Source organism: Excalfactoria chinensis, chromosome 2 (genome assembly GCF_039878825.1).
Source record: "Excalfactoria chinensis isolate bCotChi1 chromosome 2, bCotChi1.hap2, whole genome shotgun sequence".
Lineage (NCBI taxonomy): Eukaryota > Metazoa > Chordata > Aves > Galliformes > Phasianidae > Excalfactoria > Excalfactoria chinensis.
In genome coordinates, this window is record NC_092826.1 from 47,614,295 (window position 1) to 47,633,920 (window position 19,626).

Genomic DNA, 19,626 nt, shown 5'->3' on the forward strand with positions numbered 1-19,626 from the left:
TTCTTCACCTTGCACCTCTACCTGATCTCTTTAATACCTACCCCTACTTGCTTTTTAGTGAGTAGCTCTGGCTCTGAGTTATCTTGTCCAAATGGCTATTGGGCTGTCTGAACATCAAGTTTTTCTCCATTGGTCACCTTTCCAAAGTGTTTGATTGCCAGCTGATGGAGGATTTTTAAAGCATCTTTAATCTTCTCATCATTTGTGTGCAAACACACTGCTGTATTGTACGCACTACGTCAGCATTTTTGCTTACTTAGAATACAACACAGTCTAAGTGGGAATTGAAGATTTATTCCCTTGAATGAGGAGTTAGCCTTTAGCAAACTTGCTATGTCAGGCTGCCTTCTTCACACGAAGATGTTTTTGTACAGTTCAAAAACACCTCCTCTGATTTTTTCCTAAACCTCCCTTGCAGACGATACCAAACTGAGAGTAGGTAGTAGAGTGACAAAAGCTGAATTAACTTAGAATCTTGGCCTAATATTGAAAGTGGAGCCTTCTGTAGGTAAAGGCAGACACAGCAGTCCTCCATACTACCTCCCTTCCTACCTGCCCTTCTCTCCTTCTCTATCAAGACCATGTCATACTCTCTTTCCTCCACAGAAGGGGAACTGGAGGCTGAGTGGCTGCAGGATGTAGGCTTATCTACCCTAATCTCTGGAGCTGAGGAGGAGGATGGCCAAGCCCTGCTGTCCACTCTGACCCGAACACAAGCTGCTGCTGTACAGAAGAGGTACAACACATACACTCAGACCCTGAGGAAGAAGAACAAGCATACGGTCCGGGATGTGCGAGATATCTTTGGCACCAATGACTCTGATGTAAGTAGCTAATGAATTCAAAAGAATGGTCTTGAGCTTATTTTTTTTTACATGTTTCACAAGTAGCCCATGAATGCTTTTACTACACAGGAATATTTTCTGCTGACAGTATACAGCCAGCCAATACAAGTTCCTAATACTAAGTCCAGGCTTTTAATGCTGTATTTGCTACATTTTGAGAGGAAAGGAAGAAACCAAATGAAATAGATAGCAGACAATTTTACTTTTAACCTGCAACACAATGTTGTATGTGTTGCCAGCCCTTCTCCTGAAACCTCCTTCCAAGACTAATATTTATTCCTTTATTTTTTGGAACTCGATGAGTTACCCTTGGCAGTTGTTCAAATTTCTTCTAACTTCTGGGGATGCTTGCTATTTTCTCAACAGTCCCAGCAGTGAAGTAAATGCTTCTCTAATGAAGCAACTGGGGTTCAAATATGCATAAGCAATTAAACACCTGCCAGAACAATTGCAACTGGTATGCTTGCAGTTAAATTTCACTTACATAGCCAACAAGAATCTATTAACTATTCATTTATTTCACAGCGTCAGAAACAAGCATTGCTCCTGGTGGCTTCGTCCATTTTTTTTTCCCCCAGGGATAGCTTTAAGAGCACCAGTTCTCGTCCTTTCACTGTTTGATTTAGGTAAATGCAGTCAGCCAAGCAAACTCAGCCCAAAGTGACATTTAATTTTGGATGAGTGACTCATGGCACCTTATTAGCAGACCACCAACAAGCTCACAAATCCACCTTTAAAGTTAAAGTTTTTATCATTACAAAAATCTAGGAAACTTTGTATCTGAAATTGCTTTGTCCTTTTCAATTTGTCCTACTTTTGCATCAGGAACTGACATCCTGAATGAGTTTAAAAAAAAAGGGGGGGGAGAGGGAAGGAAAAAATAAAATTGTAGCTGCTTATTATAAGATTAGAAAAATATAATGCATAGTGGAATTAATTTGTCTCCAGTTGAAGTTCCTGGGCTCTTTAGAGCCTTACCTCTATGTGATAGACGTATTCCACAAATATTTCCAGAAACACCCAGTAGTTTCCTGTGGGCAGACATTCTTTCTTGCATGAGAAGTGCTTAGCATGTTTGCATGACAATTAAAAAGTTGATGCATTTCTTATTAGGTTAGTGCACCTCTGCTTTAAGTATCTGTAGGCCTTAAAGCACTTACAATTTTTAATAATGCTATCATAGCTTAAGTTTTCTAACAAGTTTTTCTAACAAATTTAAATAAGACAAAGAATTGTTACTCAGATGGGCACACTACTTTTTTGACCTGCTAATTTTTCCTCCTCTATCTTAAATAAAGCTTTAATAAAAAGCTTTCCAGGCATTGTCCTTTAATTCATTGTTCTACCTCCTCAGAAATTCAGCTCTCTCACTTGTTTTGCATTGTGAGAATCTGAAAAAAACAATAACAAAAACCTGAACGATTAATTAAGACCTTTACTTCTTCCCACAGAAATGTGCAGTTCTACAGGGTGCTTGCCTAAGTGTTAAGCACAGCTGCAGAAAACACCATCACCATCCTCCAGTGAACTACAAAGCAAATTGTATTTTTAAAAGCCTGCAAGGTTCCCAACACCCATTTAAATACTTCCATTAACCATTGCTCCTATCCTTTCTGCTTCTTATGGGATTTAGAAAACCGATCCTAATTATCAGCTCTTCTGGGATGGATGGATGGGTGGGTGCATTTGCAAAATGCAGCTGACCAGCATTTTAGAGGGCCTTAGTTGAGGTCTCCCTATCCTGAACAGCTCTATGTGAGGTGGTGGTAGCTAAAGCAGGTCCTCACGCTCAGCTGAGTCTCTAAGCATGACACTGCAGCTGTCAGAGAATCTGTGATGAATTGGTTTGGGACAGTGATCTGGATTTTAAAAATAAAAATAAAATAAAAAAATAAAAAAATCATAAAAAACTCATAAGAGCAGCGGGGACAGTGAGGAGCAAGACTTTTCAGCATGGCCACTGAAGTGATACCGGTATAAGCACTATGCAGGAAGTTCTTTGCTCTCCCATTCTGTTCTTTTTGTTTGTTTGTTTTTTATTTTTTAATAGGAAGTGAGAGCAGGTGAGGCAGAAGTAAATGCAATGCAAATAGCCAAACAGCCCTAATTGCTTTAGATAACTCTATAATCCTCCCTTTAGGAGGATAGATTTACACCTTCTTCCCAACAACCTGAGCATTACAGGAGCTCAGAGAGATGGGACACAAGATGGATTACTCTTTTCAGCGCCTAATGATGAGAGAAGAGGTGATTAGCTCATTAGGGTCACCTGAGATGAGATTTACAGGACCATTGAAGCTGTATAAATAGTTTACAACCCCCCCCCCCTCCCCCCTCCCAGAGGCAGGGGAAGAAAGAAGAGATTTTTGTCTTATTTTCTTTTGTCTGTTTTGAAAATGTTGTTTGCTGCACTGTTTTTTTTGTTGTTTTTTTTTTTTTGTTTGTTTTTTTTTCTTTACTGCCTGGTAGCCAGCTCCTGTGTTGATCAACACTAAGCAAAGGGCATTAGGGCAGGAGCATTCCCTCAACAGCCCAAAGGGGGACTGAAGTAAAATGAAGTGTAGCTGTACTTCTCTACTTTTTCTTCTACTAGGAAGGTGCAGTGAATGCTGTGGGCAAAATCCATCACTTGTGGCACTTTGCCCCTAAGCACCTTATTCCAGCTGAGGTGCCTCTGCTCTACTTCAGGCTTGTTGATATCAGTGGGCTCCAATGGCAGCCACACTGCAAGGACTCAAATTGAATGGTTTATTAATCACAGTGGCCTGATTTTTCCTACTATTTGTTCCCTGCTGCTTCCATCAGAATCTATCAGCTCTGCTAGCACTCAAAGAATAAAGAAATCAGCAGCAGAATATAAATTAATGGAAAAACATTGATTTATTATTGGAAAAAGGAAATGAAGCATCATATTCTTTAACAGCCCTAGTCCTGCATGTTGGGATCTACTGAAACTCCTCAAGAGTTTTCTGAGAAATTTATTTGAATAATACATGGGAAAATCATGTCCTAATTAAGGAAGAATTGCTAACTAACCCAGAACTATTTGCATAGTTGGAAATATGAAAATAACTAAAACACTAGCAATTCCTATCCTGACTAGAGCTACAAGTCTACCTCTTTTAAATTTATTTTCCTTAGCTGCAGGACCAGCAACAAAATTTGTTGCTTTGGTGCTCCAATGATTTATTTTTACATTTTCTACAATTTTTGCTAAAGAAATGACTATCTCATCTCCCTCTTTTTCTTTTTCTTCTGGTTTCTGCTCCCCATTGGAAATTCCTGTGTATGTTATGTTAGTAAACACTGGACTCATTTTTAGTATCAGATAATTAGAACGTGTGCCCTGGTGACGCAGTGGTAGAAGAGCCGCTTGCAACACCGGAGGCCCGGGTTCGAATCCCCCCTGTGGCACAAGTGGTAGAAGTGCTGCTCTGCTACACAGAAGGCTCGAATCCCAGGAGTTGGACTCAATGATCTCTAAGGTCCCTTCCAACTCGCACGATTCTGTGATACTGTGATACTTTCTATTGACTCACTTTCAGTCAGAAATGAGGATATATGAAGTCTGACTGGATCCCCGGCCGAATGAATAAAGCTGTCCTAATTTGGGTAAGGACACAATTTGACCCTCAGCCTTTGGCATTCATTAAGACATGAGATTCCAATATTTTTAAATCTTTTTTACAATACAGAACAACAACAAAAAAATCATTCATTAAAAAGATTTTACCTCTATTACCCTAAGATTCAAAAAAAGATAATAAATAAAAAGCTCCTGTTGGTTGCATTTGGAAAAAATCTCTATTCTTTAACTCCCAGTGCACTACACGACGTTATGATGTGGAATACCAAAATAAAAAAACATGGAACTATTACAAAAGGAAAAACAGATATATATATTTTTTTCTTTATATACTCTCCCTGTGAAGGGTGAGAAATGAGAGGAAGAATATGGTTTGGTTTGGTCTGGTTTAATATTTTCTTGATATCCAGCTGCCATATGCACAAGCAGTCTTCAGGCACTGCTGAGTGAGAGACAGAGCTGTGCTCTCAGCTCCTTTTTCCAGTCCAGCTGTGCTTAGCAGAAGCTGCTGGCAGCAGTATCTTCACTGTTGATTTCACTTGTGTATCACTGGAGCAAGACTTTTTTTCCTCAATAAACCTGACTCACAATGAATTTATTCTCATTCTGATTGTAAGGTCAGACATTTTGAGTAGCAAAAGTAGATGAGCCAGTTGCTTGTTTACCATTTATTCCTCCATCTGGAAGACTAATGATTACTCTTATGTTTGATTTTCTGAAATCATAGAGGCAAGTTTTTTACAGACCTCTCCACTTCCATATTCCCACCTGAAATTTACATTACTTTTTTATGCCTGAAAAACATTTGTAGACATGCTATGTGATTTTATGGTGACAGCTTCATACAGTTCTCCATGAAAAAACAAATCAGTGGTTTGTACGGTATACTTGGCAAAGGAAGTCCGTGTGACTCAAATCCTGTTTGCTATCAAGTTCACAGCCCATTAAATGGACTCTCTCAGGAGCGATTGTATTCATGTTACATTTGACTTTGTTACCCAAGTAACTTAAAGGATAAAACTGAGTAAAACAACTGTACCCTTATTTCAGGTTTGCAATCAGAAAAGCTGTCTGCCTCTTAAACATGTGACATTTTTTATCAGGAAAAGACAATAAATACTGCCCTGAGGCACCATGGCTTTGTGATAAACAGCCGATGTAGCAATTTAGAGAGCAATTTAAGAGCTGCTGCTCCAGCCTCATAGGGGCTGTTAGCTGTGTATTCAGCAAGTCAGAGGTTATCCCATAAGACTCGGGGTTGGGATGCAGCAGGTTTCAGGCAGGGGTTCCTAAGTAGGAAACAAAAGAGAGCTATTGGAGAGGGTCCAGAGGAGGGCCACAATGATCAGGGGGCTGGAGCACCTCCCCTACAAAGACAGACTGAGGGAACTGGGTTTGTTCAGCCTAGAGAAAAGAAGGCTGCGGGGTGACTTAATTGCAGCCTTTCAGTACCTAAATGGAGCCTATAAACACAAGGGGAGCCAACTCTTTTGAAGGGTAGATAACAGCAGGACAAGGGAAAATGATTTTTTTGAGGGAGGGAAGATTTAGGTTGGATGTCAGGGGGAAGTTCTTTACAGAGAGAGTGGTGAGGTGCTGGAACAGGCTGCCCAGAGAGGTTGTGGATGTCCCATCCCAGGAGGTGTTCAAGGCCAGGCTGGATGGAGATCTGGGCAGCCTGGTCTAATATCAAATGTGGAGGTTGGTAGCCCTGCCTGTGGCAGGGGGGTTGGAGATTCCTAATCCTTGAAGTCCCTTCCAACCCGGGCCATTCTGTGATTCTGTGATTTTGAGACAGCCAAAAAAGGTTATATATAAGTCTGGCTGGGAGCACTGTAGTGGTTCTCACTCGATACCATACGAGCATTTTTAATATACTGCCTTTTGTTTACCAAAAAAATGCAGGTGGGCTACTACTCTCCATATACATGCACACATGCTTGGGTTTATCTTTATCAGTCCCAAACCTGTCAATCACAAGGACAAATCCAAGAAGAGAGGGAGAGATGATTCTACCTGGATGTCACCTCAGACTTCAGAGCTCTTTCTCCACAATGCTGCATATGCTTTCCTCATTTTCACACAGGGCAGAATGATTTCTGCAGTAGAAAGATGAAATTAATGTCTTCTTTTCCTCTCAAAACAATTTTTTCAGTTCTCTGATAAAGTGTTAGTATATGACCTATTGATGGAGAACATTCCAGTGTCTGCCAGCCACTTGGGATGTTCAGCATGTGTCAGTGTCCACAAGAAGATTTGTGAGCAAAGTGATATAAAAAAAGGATGGATTACAATTTGACGAGAGTCTTTTGCTTAGTACAGTTACGTACAGCAATTTATTTAGCTAATTTCAGTCATTACGCAGGGCAGGACTCATTAGCTACAGTGAGTTGCAATATCACTGACCTGAACATGATCCAAATCTGTGCAGCCTGGGGAAGATTAATTCTCAGGCTCAGTTATGAAAAATGTACTCTGGCAAATCACAACAGGTTGTTTAAACTTGGCAAAGAGAATGATTCACTGTTTCTTAAACTGTAGCAGTTTCTGTCCATAGGCACTGACTTTCACTGTAGTCTGATCATTTTTCCTTGCCTATCAGCCCACATTTGAGACAGTTCCAGTGTCACCAGTTCCTTCTAATGGTATCCAGCTTCCTGGGCAGAAGCCAGTTTGGAAATCAGTTAGCTGTGAGTATGCCAACGTGTAATCAGTGTTCACTTCCTCATAGAAAAATGATAGTCAGAGAGATCCTTTTGTGGTTCTGAGGTTAGACCCCTCCTTCACGTTAGGATTATGCTGCATATGTTTTCTTAGAATTGTTTTCAGCTTATTGTCATGTAGGAACCAAAGTTTTCCATTCAAGACTGGTACAGACACAGACTGCTGCCTCTGAGGTATCGATATCTAAAATGTACTGATCATTGCAAGGCTGGGATTCTGATAGTAACCTTCACACAATATGGTGCAGAATTTGCCCAAAATGTCAACAGTATATTTTCTTGCTAAGAATCATACAAGATGCATGTATTCTCCATATTTCTTCTCCAGTACTGCAGATAATGCAATGTTAGAAATTATCATTTTGCTGGCTCTCCCCTATTATTCTAGTTTACCAATGGTGTTGGTTTGGACATCCCTTAAACACTTTGTCCTAACAATTATTGACAGCGCTAGTGGACATGATAGCTATGTTTGACTTGTTTTTTCTATTAGCTGTCAGCGGCCCTCCAAAGCAATGTCCATCTTTTGTTTTGGAAGCACTTTCCATCATCATTGTTCAGAGATTAACTAAAGGATAATTAAAAGTATTATTTTACTACTAGCATAATTATATTACATTTTTTGTGTATATATATACATATGTATATATAAAATAGACCTTCTAAAATAGTTCATTAGATATTCACCCACAGGCATTTGTCATAATTGTACAGCCTGATCACTTCACTGTTCTGCTGGTACCTCTGCCCTGCAAGTAGGTGTATTAGAACAGACAGGGGAACAAACAGTGAGGACTATGGGAGGGTCTGTGGTCTTGGAATTCTTCCTAAAATCTCTTGTCCGTTGAGTAACATGTATGACCACAGATCAGAAGCTATCTAATAATGTACCCCACTTTTTCATACCAGAATTTCCAAACAAAGTTTCCCACAAAAAAATGTGTCACAAAAGATGATTAAGTACCATCATCTGTAAATACAATTATTCAAAAATCATTGGGAATGAACACGTTTATAAAATGTGGAATGCTTTTGAATTCAACTTCTGAATCCCACGACTTTTGAATGCAGTCGGGTCACATTAGTAAAATCTTCTCTGCAGTCCTGGGGGCTGAAATTTGATATCTCTTTTAATGAAAACCATTATGCTGTACCAATTGTGCGAGTCCAGGAACTGGACTTTAATAAAAAAAAAAAATGTAAAATTGCCCTGAAATGTGAGAGATGAGTCATAAAAGTTGACAACACTGGAACTAAAGCCTGTTACCACACTTTGGATTGCATGACAATAGGATATTTCTGTACTTGACTGTACTGATTTCTGAAATTTTCCTTTGGCCTCTACTAATTTCAGGAGTCAAATGAAGTTTAATGTAGAGCAGTAAGTAGAAATAGTATTTTTCAAATGGTAAGAAGATTGTACAGTGGATCCTGCTTTGATGCTACACACCTGAACAAGCAACTGTGAGAAATTTGTGCGTATATATATGTGACCATGTAAAATATATGCACAATGTCTTCTGATTGTAAATAAGTCAACAGTGACCTCAAAATCTATGTCAACACTTTTGTTTTGTTTTGTTTTGTTTTGTTTTCTGTCAGGAACTTTTGAATTTAATTGTGCATTACACAAGTGCCAGCAGAGTTTGCTGGCCCAGATAGACAGGGATAGAGTACAAAAACTTGGTAATTCCTGATAAACAGGAAGTTACTGCTTGACTATCTTTCTCACGAAAAGCAACAAGTAAAATAATCTAACATGAAAATAGGGATTTTACTTCCAAGGGGTTATTTCCTCCAGACAAAACAGGAATGTACTGTGTTTTACACTGAAATTCCTCTTTGAAGTACTTCCTTTATTATTTTCTTAAGACTTCTGTCATCATGGTTCAGTTTGTTAATGTCTCTGTCCTGAATGCAAGCATACGTACAGGGTTCATATGTGGTTTCCCTTATTTTCAGCTAATAGCTGTCTAGACTGTGGACTAGATAAAGGCAGTTCGTCTATAACAGAAGAGCTCTCCTATGAGGTCTCTTTCTCAGAATCCATTACAGTCCTTCCAAAAACTCGAGAGTGGACAAAGAGCCAGAGGTTCAAAAAGGAAGACTCTGCTTTGCCAGTAAGTTTGTTTTCTATGTATTTCCTCAATTGTTTTTGTTGGTTTTTTGTTGTTGTTGTTTTGTATTTTTTGCCTACTATTGTCCTGCTTTATATCCTCAGCACCTTGGAGGTTTTTAAGACACATTAGCTGTACTTTGTTATGCGTGCTTTATATAGAGGCTCCTACCATTGTGCCATATGATTGATTCCCAGAGGGGCACAAAGCTAAACAGGATATTCAAGCCTCATTTTCAGTTGTACCCATCATAGATGATGGGTAACTGAATCCACAAATAATGCATCTCCTGCACATCAAAAATGAAGACCAGTTACTGGTACTAATACTAGCAATCATTTTCATTACTGATCAGCTCTTCTGTTGTATTCCCGCATAGATTATCTGCTTTTATTGACACGTGGATTTAAAATTGCTTCACAGATGAAGTGGAGAAAAGCAAGGCTTAGTCCTGCAGCAGTACTGATTGCCACCTATCAGTACTCAATGCAATTACACCATAGGAGATAACACATGAATGAAATGAAGTTTACCATGTTGTATCTTCCAACAAGACATACATAAGCAGTCATGCAATTTTCTGGAATGATCCTTTGAATTCAATAGATGATTTCTTATTTCCATCTGTCCTTAGAGCTTCCTGGATATAAGAATTCATGCTCCAGATACCACCTTTTTGGTGAAATGGATTAAGTAGCTGTAGATTATTTGGAAACATCTCCTGAATGTCATGGTTTCCTGAAGTTTTGAATTGTTGCTTTCCACACAGGTTATGAATTCTCTGAGAATTATCAGTGTATACATCTCAGGCACCACCAAGGAAGAACCAGAAATGCAGGAGCAAACTTCCCTGTTGAAAATAGAGATAGGAAACCAAACAGGCTACAACTAGTGTGAAATCCATTTGCTTTAGTGTGTCTCTTTTTCTTGTGTTGGAGATAATTTGCCATCCAGTGGAGAATAAGGTTATCTCTACATTCATCATAATTCTCACAAACCAAAAGTTCTTTGGTCCTTGTAATAGCAAAAATAGGACTCCCACCTTCACTTTACACACACACACACACACACAGAGTTTGTTCTCTATAACCACTCTGACACTAACTTTCTTGTAGACATAGCAGGGAAACTGGTGACTAACAGGCAGGAGAAGGTGTTGCACTGAATATTTTGGACTTCTGGATACATCACTGTTAAGTTTTAAAAGGCCAGTATAATGCTTGAGGTGGACTATTCTGCATGCAGGACTACATTTTGATTACTTGGAAGAGTACAGAAGAAATATGCCAGCTCATCAGAGACAGAGACTTTCTAAATGAAGTCAGTAATCACGGCTGTGGATGTTGGTATTTTTCTTGGTTCATGGTATTTGTTTTTGTTTTTTTTTTTTTTCCCATAGTTGCCCAGACTGTAAAATATCTTTGCAAAAAATTGCCTCTTGCTCACTGTATGTTGAAGATCAGCATGTCCTCTGCAGCTTTCAAAAGAGCAAGCTCAGCATCATTTTCTGCATTGGGTTACATGTTATTTCCTGAACAAAGAACCACAATTAATGTGACATAGTCAAAGATATCATAGAACAAAAATTCAGTAAGCAATTCATACACATCTAAGTACAATGTAGATTTTCCACACAGAGACAACACGTCAAACTATTTCAGACATGATCCTTAGTCAAAATGGTAGTTATTTCATTTTCTACTGTAATTTTTTGTCCTGCATAGCATTGCTCCAACATTATTAAGAAATATCAATGAAAAAAATATGACAGAAGACAAAACAAAGAGGCAGAGCCCCAAACCTTTGATCCATACTACACTGCAGCCTTATGACCCTAGAAGTCAACAAACCAATATGAAAAGTTATTGCAGCTCCCTTTTGTATTTGGTTGTGGAGTGTTTGTCTTTTTCTCTTGACAGGCATATTTGCAAACAGGTTTTGCTATTCTCTATGTTGTTTTTTTTCCTTCCCCTTGGAAAATGTGCATACTGTTTAATTTCTTTTCCCCAAGATGATTTCTTATTCTTTAACTGATTTGTAATGCTTTGCATCAATGGAGCTAAAAAGAAGTAGACATACTTAAGCTTCTACATCTTCCACATAATTTTTGTTGCATTGTTAAGTCTCAGCTTAAAATTAACAGTGGAATTACTGCATCCTAGGGAGGGAGAATTCTGACCTAAAATGCCTCAGAAATTTTGCAAATACATTTTTCCATCCCCTGCATTCTTTTCCCCCTAGTTGAAAAGCCATGTGCAATACATTTTAGGAAGACTAAATTTATGTGATCTAATGTGTCCTTTTTTGTCTTTTCTTACTTTTGAAATCTAGTGGGATTTCTTTTCTTGCCTTTTTCTTAATGTGTTTCATTAGCTTCATCCAAAGACACATTAAGTCCAAATTTGTTTAAAAATGAGGGGACTGGAATGAAATCTCCAGGAGCAAAACCCTCTTAAAAGTTGGGTTTCTACTCAGTCCCCTGAAGGAAGGAGATGATTTGCAATGGTATTTATTTGTACTTCTGACTAATAAATTCTTGTTTAAATTACAAGTAAAAAATAATAAAAATAATAATAATAAAAAAACATACAATACCAAAGATCCACGATGCTTTGTAATGCATGCTTTATATTATATTTTGTAACTATTTCTAGCAATCAAGTAGAAAACTGATAAGTGTTTTTTCTTTCTGACATTTGTACAAATGCTTATTACATGATACAATGCTTCTGGCTCTGATTCATGACAGTGCATTTTCTAAAATATGTAGACATCTTCACATATCCCAGAATTACTAAGTATCATTTAGTTTAAGCCTATTCAAATAAATTATTTCTTAGCTGCTGAGAATCCTATTTCTCTGCCAAAACAATTTTTGAGTACTAAAAGCTACCAGTAAAGAGTCATGCTGGCATGAGAACTAAGTTGTTTTACTTCTGGGTTTTTCTTTGGATTTTTAGTCTGATCTCCCCTTTAAAAAAATCATAAATTAATAGAAACATGCAGAGCATAAATGTATTCATCCATCCCCATCACCAATGGATATACAACCATATCCATGATGAAATGTGTCAGCCCTCTAAGCAGTGTTCTAAGATAGTGTGGGAGAGGAGGAAGCAAAACAATGTTATAATCTGCTGAAACGGGACAGAAGTTTAGTTAGCACATAGCTCATTCTTCCAGACTGGAATGCAGGTGGGGCACTGAAGTTAAGATCCCCGCCCCAGTGACACCAGCTGAACTACAAGGGAACATGATAAGCAAGAAGGTTGATTACAATTCAGATGGAGGCAACCTATTTCAACCTACCAGGCTAAAATATGTAGTTGCAGTTCAGTTCTTTGGTGTTAACTGACTTCTTCTTAAATATGGGCATCTCTTTCAAAACAAAAAACGGCACATCATTCTAGTGCAAATTACAATGCAATTCATCTCTACTGTAGAAATTCATTGTCCGGAAAAGCCGATTTGGACTGACTGAGGTTGGAGATCTCTCTCCTGAAGACATGAAAAAGATCCGCTACCTCTCCCTGATTGAGCTAACAGCCTTCTACGATGCTCTGGGTGTGGAGCTGAAGAGGAACCGTGCAGAGAGAGTGCGGAGACGAGGTACTGTACCATGGCATCTGCATGGTGGTCACCTGGGCACTGCTTAGCATTGATAAGAAGACACGTGTCAGGCTGTATTTTCTCACTTTCATATGTGTTGTTTTTTATATTTTTAAGAAAATGGCCTTTTTGGAGTCCCCCTCACAGTGCTTCTGGAGAATGATCAAAAGAAGGTTCCTGGAATAAAAGTTCCTCTCATCTTCCAAAAAGTGAGTATGGTACAGTTTGCTCATTCACTAAGACTGGCATTTCTGTCATTCACATTGGCACCCAGAAAACAGGTCAGATAAGAAAAGATTCAAGCTTTCCAATTTTCAAGGTGTTTTCTGTAGATTTCTGCATGTCTTTTCTACAGATTTCTGCTTCTTTTGTGTTTTATCTACAGTAGGAATCTGTTTCCATTTTTGTAATTATATGGTACCATACAGGAAAACTTTGAAAGTAATGTCAGGCTTGCTTTTACTCATTAAATGAAACAGGCATACAAAATTGCGTGTGTGTGCAGAAGCAGCAGAAATGAGTTCTCTCAAGAGTTTTAATTTCATGTGAATTTAAGCTGAAGATGTTATTAGCTATTATTTCTAGACTGGATGTGGATGCAGTATCTTCTCCTTTGAGGCAATGTCACCTATATAGGTCTTTTGACAGAGCAGTGACGTCCAGCAGATGTCTTGGAGATGTATACACAGACACAAGCACACATGCAATAACAAGGACTTGAAACTCTAAAAAATGTTGCTGTAAATACTGAGAAAAGAGGAAGTGGTACGGAGTGTCAGGGGAAAGACTGACAGAACTTGAATATTTACATAACTTTGCAATGCTTGGCACCTCTGTCAAGTTACTATTGGAAATTCAAGGATAGAAACTACAGCTGGTACTGAAAACCCAGAGCTATTTGAATAAGTGCTAATACATTATTTTGGTTGTTGTTAATTCCAAATCTTGTTCAATCAAAACATTATTTTTTAATAACAAGTTAGAGTGCAAAGCATATTTCTATATTCACAGAAATTTCAAAAGAAAAATATCCCGTGATCATTTTCTAATCTGAGTTCTTAGGTTACAGAAACATGTTATCTATAATCCATTCCATTGTGCTTCTCAGGGTTAAACTTAAGCGTTTCTGTGAGGTTAAGTTTTCCTCAAAACACCACTGAGTTTTACCCAGTGTAACCTAATACATAGCATATGAATGTATTAATAAAAGAGCATATACATTTATACGTTACTTGTTCTATAGCAGTGTCAAGTGTCACATCAAGAACAGAGGTGCCTATTATGTTATCAGTTTTCTGTACTCTCTATACATCAAATTTCAGAATCAGGAATACAGACACTGAATTATGAAGGTTTATTTACCTAAGCTTGTTTTCATTAGCAGGTTATGTTGAAAGGGTTTTGTGTTTGTTTTTTGTTGTTTTTTTTTTTCAGGTTTGTTTCAAGTAGACATATTAAAAATAGTTAATGGCATTTAAAAACATCTGATTTAAATACATCCTGGGGTTTGCCTCTTTTTCAGTTGCTGCTCAAGCTTGAGGAAACTGGTTTAGAAACTGAAGGAATTCTTCGAGTGCCTGGTTCTGCCTCCAGGGTTAAGGTAAGATGTCTGTGCCAGTTTCCTGTCTCATGGACCACAGCTTCAATGTCAAATAATACAGCACACACAAACGCACACTGCACAAAAATAGTGGTGTGTGTAGATCAACATTTCCAGTTCTATCAGTGAAAGGTTAAATTGGTTCCTGGGAACCAATAAATCAAAGAGCATGTGTTGTATTGCTTTGCCTTTGGTAATGTTTTATATAAAGCACAGTCTTGACTCTGAATTGAGCTGAACACTGAGTGATCTTTTCAGTTTATCTCTGTCATCCAAAATTGCTGTGATCTTATCTTCTTTTAATTTATTTCAGAAACACAGGGTTGCCAACTGAGCTAACTTTAGATAAAGATCTTATTCTATGTCACTTTCAACATTTTTTTTTTTTTTTTTTACTTTTTTGATGTGCCATTTTATTTCTCATTTGTCTTCTATGATCTTAAAATTTCATCTTTCATGTGAGAGAAATTTGGCCTGTGATCACTGTTTGGCAGCCTAGAATGCTTTTCACAGGCTATTTACAGGCCGTGAACACAGGCTATCTGGTGCCCAATAACCTTGGCTCTGCCATTGCAGTACAGTAACACTTGGAAATGTTTCTCCTGACTAACTAAATTTGAGGAGCTGGAAGACTGTGCCAGGGGAAAGTTAGGAAATTAAGTTAGGAAATTAAGTTGTTTTTCTTTCTCTGGCTTTAGTAGTGTCTACCTATTTTCCTTTTTTTTTTTTTTTTTTTTTTTTTTTCCTCTGGCTTGATGGTGTTTTCTTGCATGTTTTTGAGGGTGGAATGGTCTTAAACTGAGACAGGGGAGGATTAGGTTAGATATTAGGAGGAAGTTTCTTGCACAGGGGGTGCTGATGCACTGGAAAATGTTGCCCAAGGAGGTTGTGGATTCCCCATTCCTGGAAGCATTCAAGGCTAGGCTGGATGTGGTTCTGGGCAGCCTGGTCTGGTGGTTGGTGACCCTGCACATGGTGGAGGGGTTAAAACTGGATGATAATTGTGGTCCTTTTCAACCCAAGCCATTCTATGATTCTATTATATAATTCTATGTTATTGCTTTTTTAAAAATCTGATTCTAGCAATTTATAGTGATAACTTCCTATTTTCACTTTCTCATCTTCAAGATAACTAGTCTTGCTTTCTGAACATAGCAGGGAAGCTCAAAATTTCAAAATAGTAGTAAAAACAGAACTAATAAGTTTAGAGATTACTAAACATTGATGGGCTAGAGGTCATCAAGATGAAGCAGCTTGTGAAAAGCACCAAAGATCGGCAGCAGCATCCCAACTCCCTTTGACATTGGATTTATAAAAGAAGAGAGTTCCTAACTTGGCCTGTACTTTTTGGCTTCCTCATTTTTTCACGAAAATTCTTAAAGTATTATTTTACACAATCTTAAATTTCTCTGACGTCTTTGGGAAGATTGCACAGCAGAGCTCTGCCCTACCTAATTAATGACCTTATTTTTTGCATATATTGTTTTTTGTCTTGTTCACTCCTTATTCACTGCCTTTACCCAAGAAGACTCTCTGAGATATGAATTTATCTATAGCTATCTGGTATTGCATGTCCACCTAAACATTTTAAATTATTTGAATTTTGTCTTCATTTATGTCTGTTGAGGAACCCAACCAGCAAAAGAAATGTTTTTTCAAAGCTGATCCAGATTTCATTCTTCAAAGCTTTCGTACATTATTATGACATTAGGATTTGAGGGCATTCCAATTTTATTTCAGACTTGTTTTGAGAAAGAAAAGGCATATGGAAGTGATTTAATGTTACTCTTATATAGAACAAAGGATAAAAGAAATAAATACAACTTTTCCTTTGTCTCTAATCTAATTTGTAATGAAAGCTCCAGTGAACAATAATCTCCCATTCAATCAGCCATGGTAAAAAAAAGTGGCCAAAAAGCATTTAAAAGCACTTAGATATGTGTGTATAAACATATCTGCATATAAGTACCTGTGTAGATATATATATACACATATGTGTTTGTGTTTCAGAAATCTTGCTTTTAACTTACACCTCTCTCAGAAGTAAAAGTGTTGGGTAGTTCTTCTCTTGTGATTTTGTTGAGGTGAGGAATTTTATTCCACATTTCCCAGTCAGTTACCAAAAGAAAACTTAATTCATGTGTTTGTGTAGATTATGTGCAAAGGGTATGAATAGAGGAAGCCGAGATAATAGCTTAGATTGTAACCTGTAAAATGTGCTAGTAAAAATGAGATGGTAACATTATATACCAAATCCTGAATGACCCTCTATTTCCATTTCTACCAGCCATTTCACTTCATTATATGTAACCATATTTGATATGTAATTTCCTTCCATTCATGTGAGGCATGGTAAACAGAACTCATTTTTCAAAGCTTTTCTGTCCAATTGGATTGCTTTTATTTATTTATTTATTTATTTATTTATTTATGCATTGTGCTAATGTACATTTGACAAAAACATGACCTGAAACATAAATATCAGCCATAGATACATTTTGTCAAAAATAGTCTCACAATGAAACATTAACAGACTTCCTATGGGTAAGGAAGTCAGTGTTTGGCCAGTAATAATTGTGAAAGCTGTATTATTCATGGCTAGCTTTATATTAGAAAAAAAATACTTCAGTCTTAGTTAGCCAGCAATTTTTTATGGAGCTTTCATTTTCCAAGCAGTGATCTGTATCTGAATGTGCTAAAAATCCTACTGAACAGTGCACAAAGTTGTCTTGCTTTAAAGCAGTTCAAGTGTGTTACTGGTGGAAATTTACCTATGGCAAACCAAATTTAACCTGCATTTCAAAGTATTCCCAGGATTCTCACTTGTTAACCATCTCTGAACTCCACATGGCTGTCCCTGGATCACAACTGGTTTAGAGCTATTTTAATTCAGCTGTGGTGTAAATATGTCTGTGGTTTGTAGGATTTCTAAAGTGATATCAAAGTACCAAGCCAGAAGTAATATCTGAGAGTCACATGTTCCTTTTTTTCTTTCAGAATCTGCATCAAGAACTTGAGGCAAAATTTTATGAAGATACATTTGACTGGGATCAAGTACGAAACAATGATGCCGCGGGACTACTTAAAATGTTTATAAGAGAACTCCCAAGTCCACTGTTCACAGTGGAATATCTGCCTGCTTTCATCACCTTAGTGGAAAGTAGGTAAACAAAAAGGAGCTCATATAAACTGAAGTACAAAGACAAAAGTCCCACTGCCTCACCTAAGCATTTAATTTGCCTGCAAGGTTTCCATTTTAAAGAGAAAAAAATAAACTGTATTTAGCAGATCTTACTATATTGATACCTATGGTGCTGTGTGAGTGACACAGCAGTTTAATGTGAGATTTGAAATTTGTGAGCAAACAGTGATTGAGCAATGTCTTTTATATGCAATGTAATTGACACAAAATACAGATTTCACAAATGAAATTTTATGCACGGTAAGATCAAGTCACTTCCCTTTGTTTAGTATACTATTAGCTCTATTTTACTTGTCTTGAAGTTTATGCTGAGGTCAGAATATTCATGCAAGATGAGTGTGATCACAGATGACCTCAGGCAACCTCATTTTGTTTTCAGCATACACACCCTGAAAATACACCCTGTGATATTTGCAGTACATTTTGTTCATTTCTCTTCCAGGAAGAATGCAGTAGTACCTTGCAATACCTACTCACTATTTGTAAATTCACTTGAGCGAGGACAGAATGAGACTATCGATCAGGATAGTGAATTTATTAGGCAAATTAGTATAGAAAATTCTAAACACTGGCAATATCAACACAACACCTTTATTTTTCCCACAGCCTCACTCATCCACCTAGAGTGAAAGTGAAGGATAGATTTAGTATGCATCCTTTACATCCTCTCCACTTCAGCTCTAGTGACCACTGCACTGAATGAATATATACCAACTGTTGAAAATAGGATAGTATTTTGTAACAAGCATTCACTTAAGTATGAAAATTTCTGAAAATAAATATCCATTTCCATTTGAAAGAGGGGAAGAGCTTCATCCATGTACATCATATTATGACTAGAAGAGAAACTGGCTAGCACTGAAAAGCATTGGCTATTGTTTATTTAGAAGGAGTTTTGTATAGTCTTTGTCTCCCTCTCTGTGTCAAAGATCCAAGATAATGATGAGAAAAAAAATGCTCAGTGTACTGATTTTAGAAAGTGTATGGGAAACTGGTAATCACAGCCTGAACCTCTGATTAATCAGCTGAGGCAAGTGTCAGGTCAGCTGTGGAAGCACAGGTGAGAGTAACTTAGCTGTGCTCCTGGAAGGGGTGGAGCTTGACTCCACCTCCTCTTGACCTCCCATTTGACCACCACTAAGGCAGCATCTCTTTTGGAGATTGCTACCTGGTGGAGATTGCTTCAGCATTTCCCAGTGAAGGTGTCCATATTGGTGCGTTTTTCCTTGTAAATAATCTATTGAATATCTGTTAACATGTTTGTATCATTCCACCTTACAAGAAAGAAATTCTAATTAGTAGTTTAACATGCTAGTCTGAGCTGGCCAGTGGTTTTCAGAAGAAACTAATTGTAATTGCAATACCAAAAATATTAACTATTTATTAATTATTAATTTATTAGAAATCCCCAAGATCAAGTTACAGCTTCAAGCTTTGCATCTGTTGATCATGCTGCTGCCTGAAGCCAACAGGGACACAGCCAAGGTGAGTCTGTTGTTTGCTGTCACCTGCCATCTGTGCTGTCTATGACTTTTAAATAAGAGACACTTTCCCCCCCTCTCCGTAACAGTCTGTGTTCAGATGCTGCACTGTGAAAGCTCTCATCTGTGTTTCTTATAATTTTCTTAATGAGCTGTTCCTATTCCTTGGCTGACTTTTCCTTTGCAAGAAATTAGAAACAGTTAGTGAAAGTATCCAATTCCTTGTGTCAGCTCCCAGATACCGTTTATTCTGAAGCCTTTCTAAAGAGGTGGTACTTGGATTGTTAGGATGAAGTTCAGTTTCTGAGGTTACTGTATAACTGAAATTCTCTGGGCTGAAATGGAAAGAGAAGTTGCCGCCCCAGGAATTCATCTAGGGCACCCCAAGGACTGAACGGTTTCCATCCCACTGAACTAGACTGGAGAAGTTAGTCCAAAGTAAAACTCCCTAAAATGTATATCT

General features: G+C 37.8%; 1 protein-coding gene across 6 annotated transcripts in view; it reads left to right on the top strand.

The window, feature by feature from the left end:
* ARHGAP28 (Rho GTPase activating protein 28) overlaps positions 1 to 19,626 on the top strand; it is a 74,347-nt gene that overhangs the window by 42,466 nt on the left and 12,255 nt on the right. For all 6 annotated transcript variants that reach the window (XM_072329408.1, XM_072329410.1, XM_072329409.1 and 3 more), the window contains exons 3-10: positions 607 to 824; positions 7,034 to 7,121; positions 9,117 to 9,274; positions 12,715 to 12,880; positions 12,998 to 13,089; positions 14,403 to 14,480; positions 17,478 to 17,640; positions 19,085 to 19,167. In XM_072329408.1, coding sequence (XP_072185509.1) covers positions 607 to 824; positions 7,034 to 7,121; positions 9,117 to 9,274; positions 12,715 to 12,880; positions 12,998 to 13,089; positions 14,403 to 14,480; positions 17,478 to 17,640; positions 19,085 to 19,167 — 1,046 coding nt within the window. The remainder of the gene's footprint in view (positions 1 to 606; positions 825 to 7,033; positions 7,122 to 9,116; positions 9,275 to 12,714; positions 12,881 to 12,997; positions 13,090 to 14,402; positions 14,481 to 17,477; positions 17,641 to 19,084; positions 19,168 to 19,626) is intronic.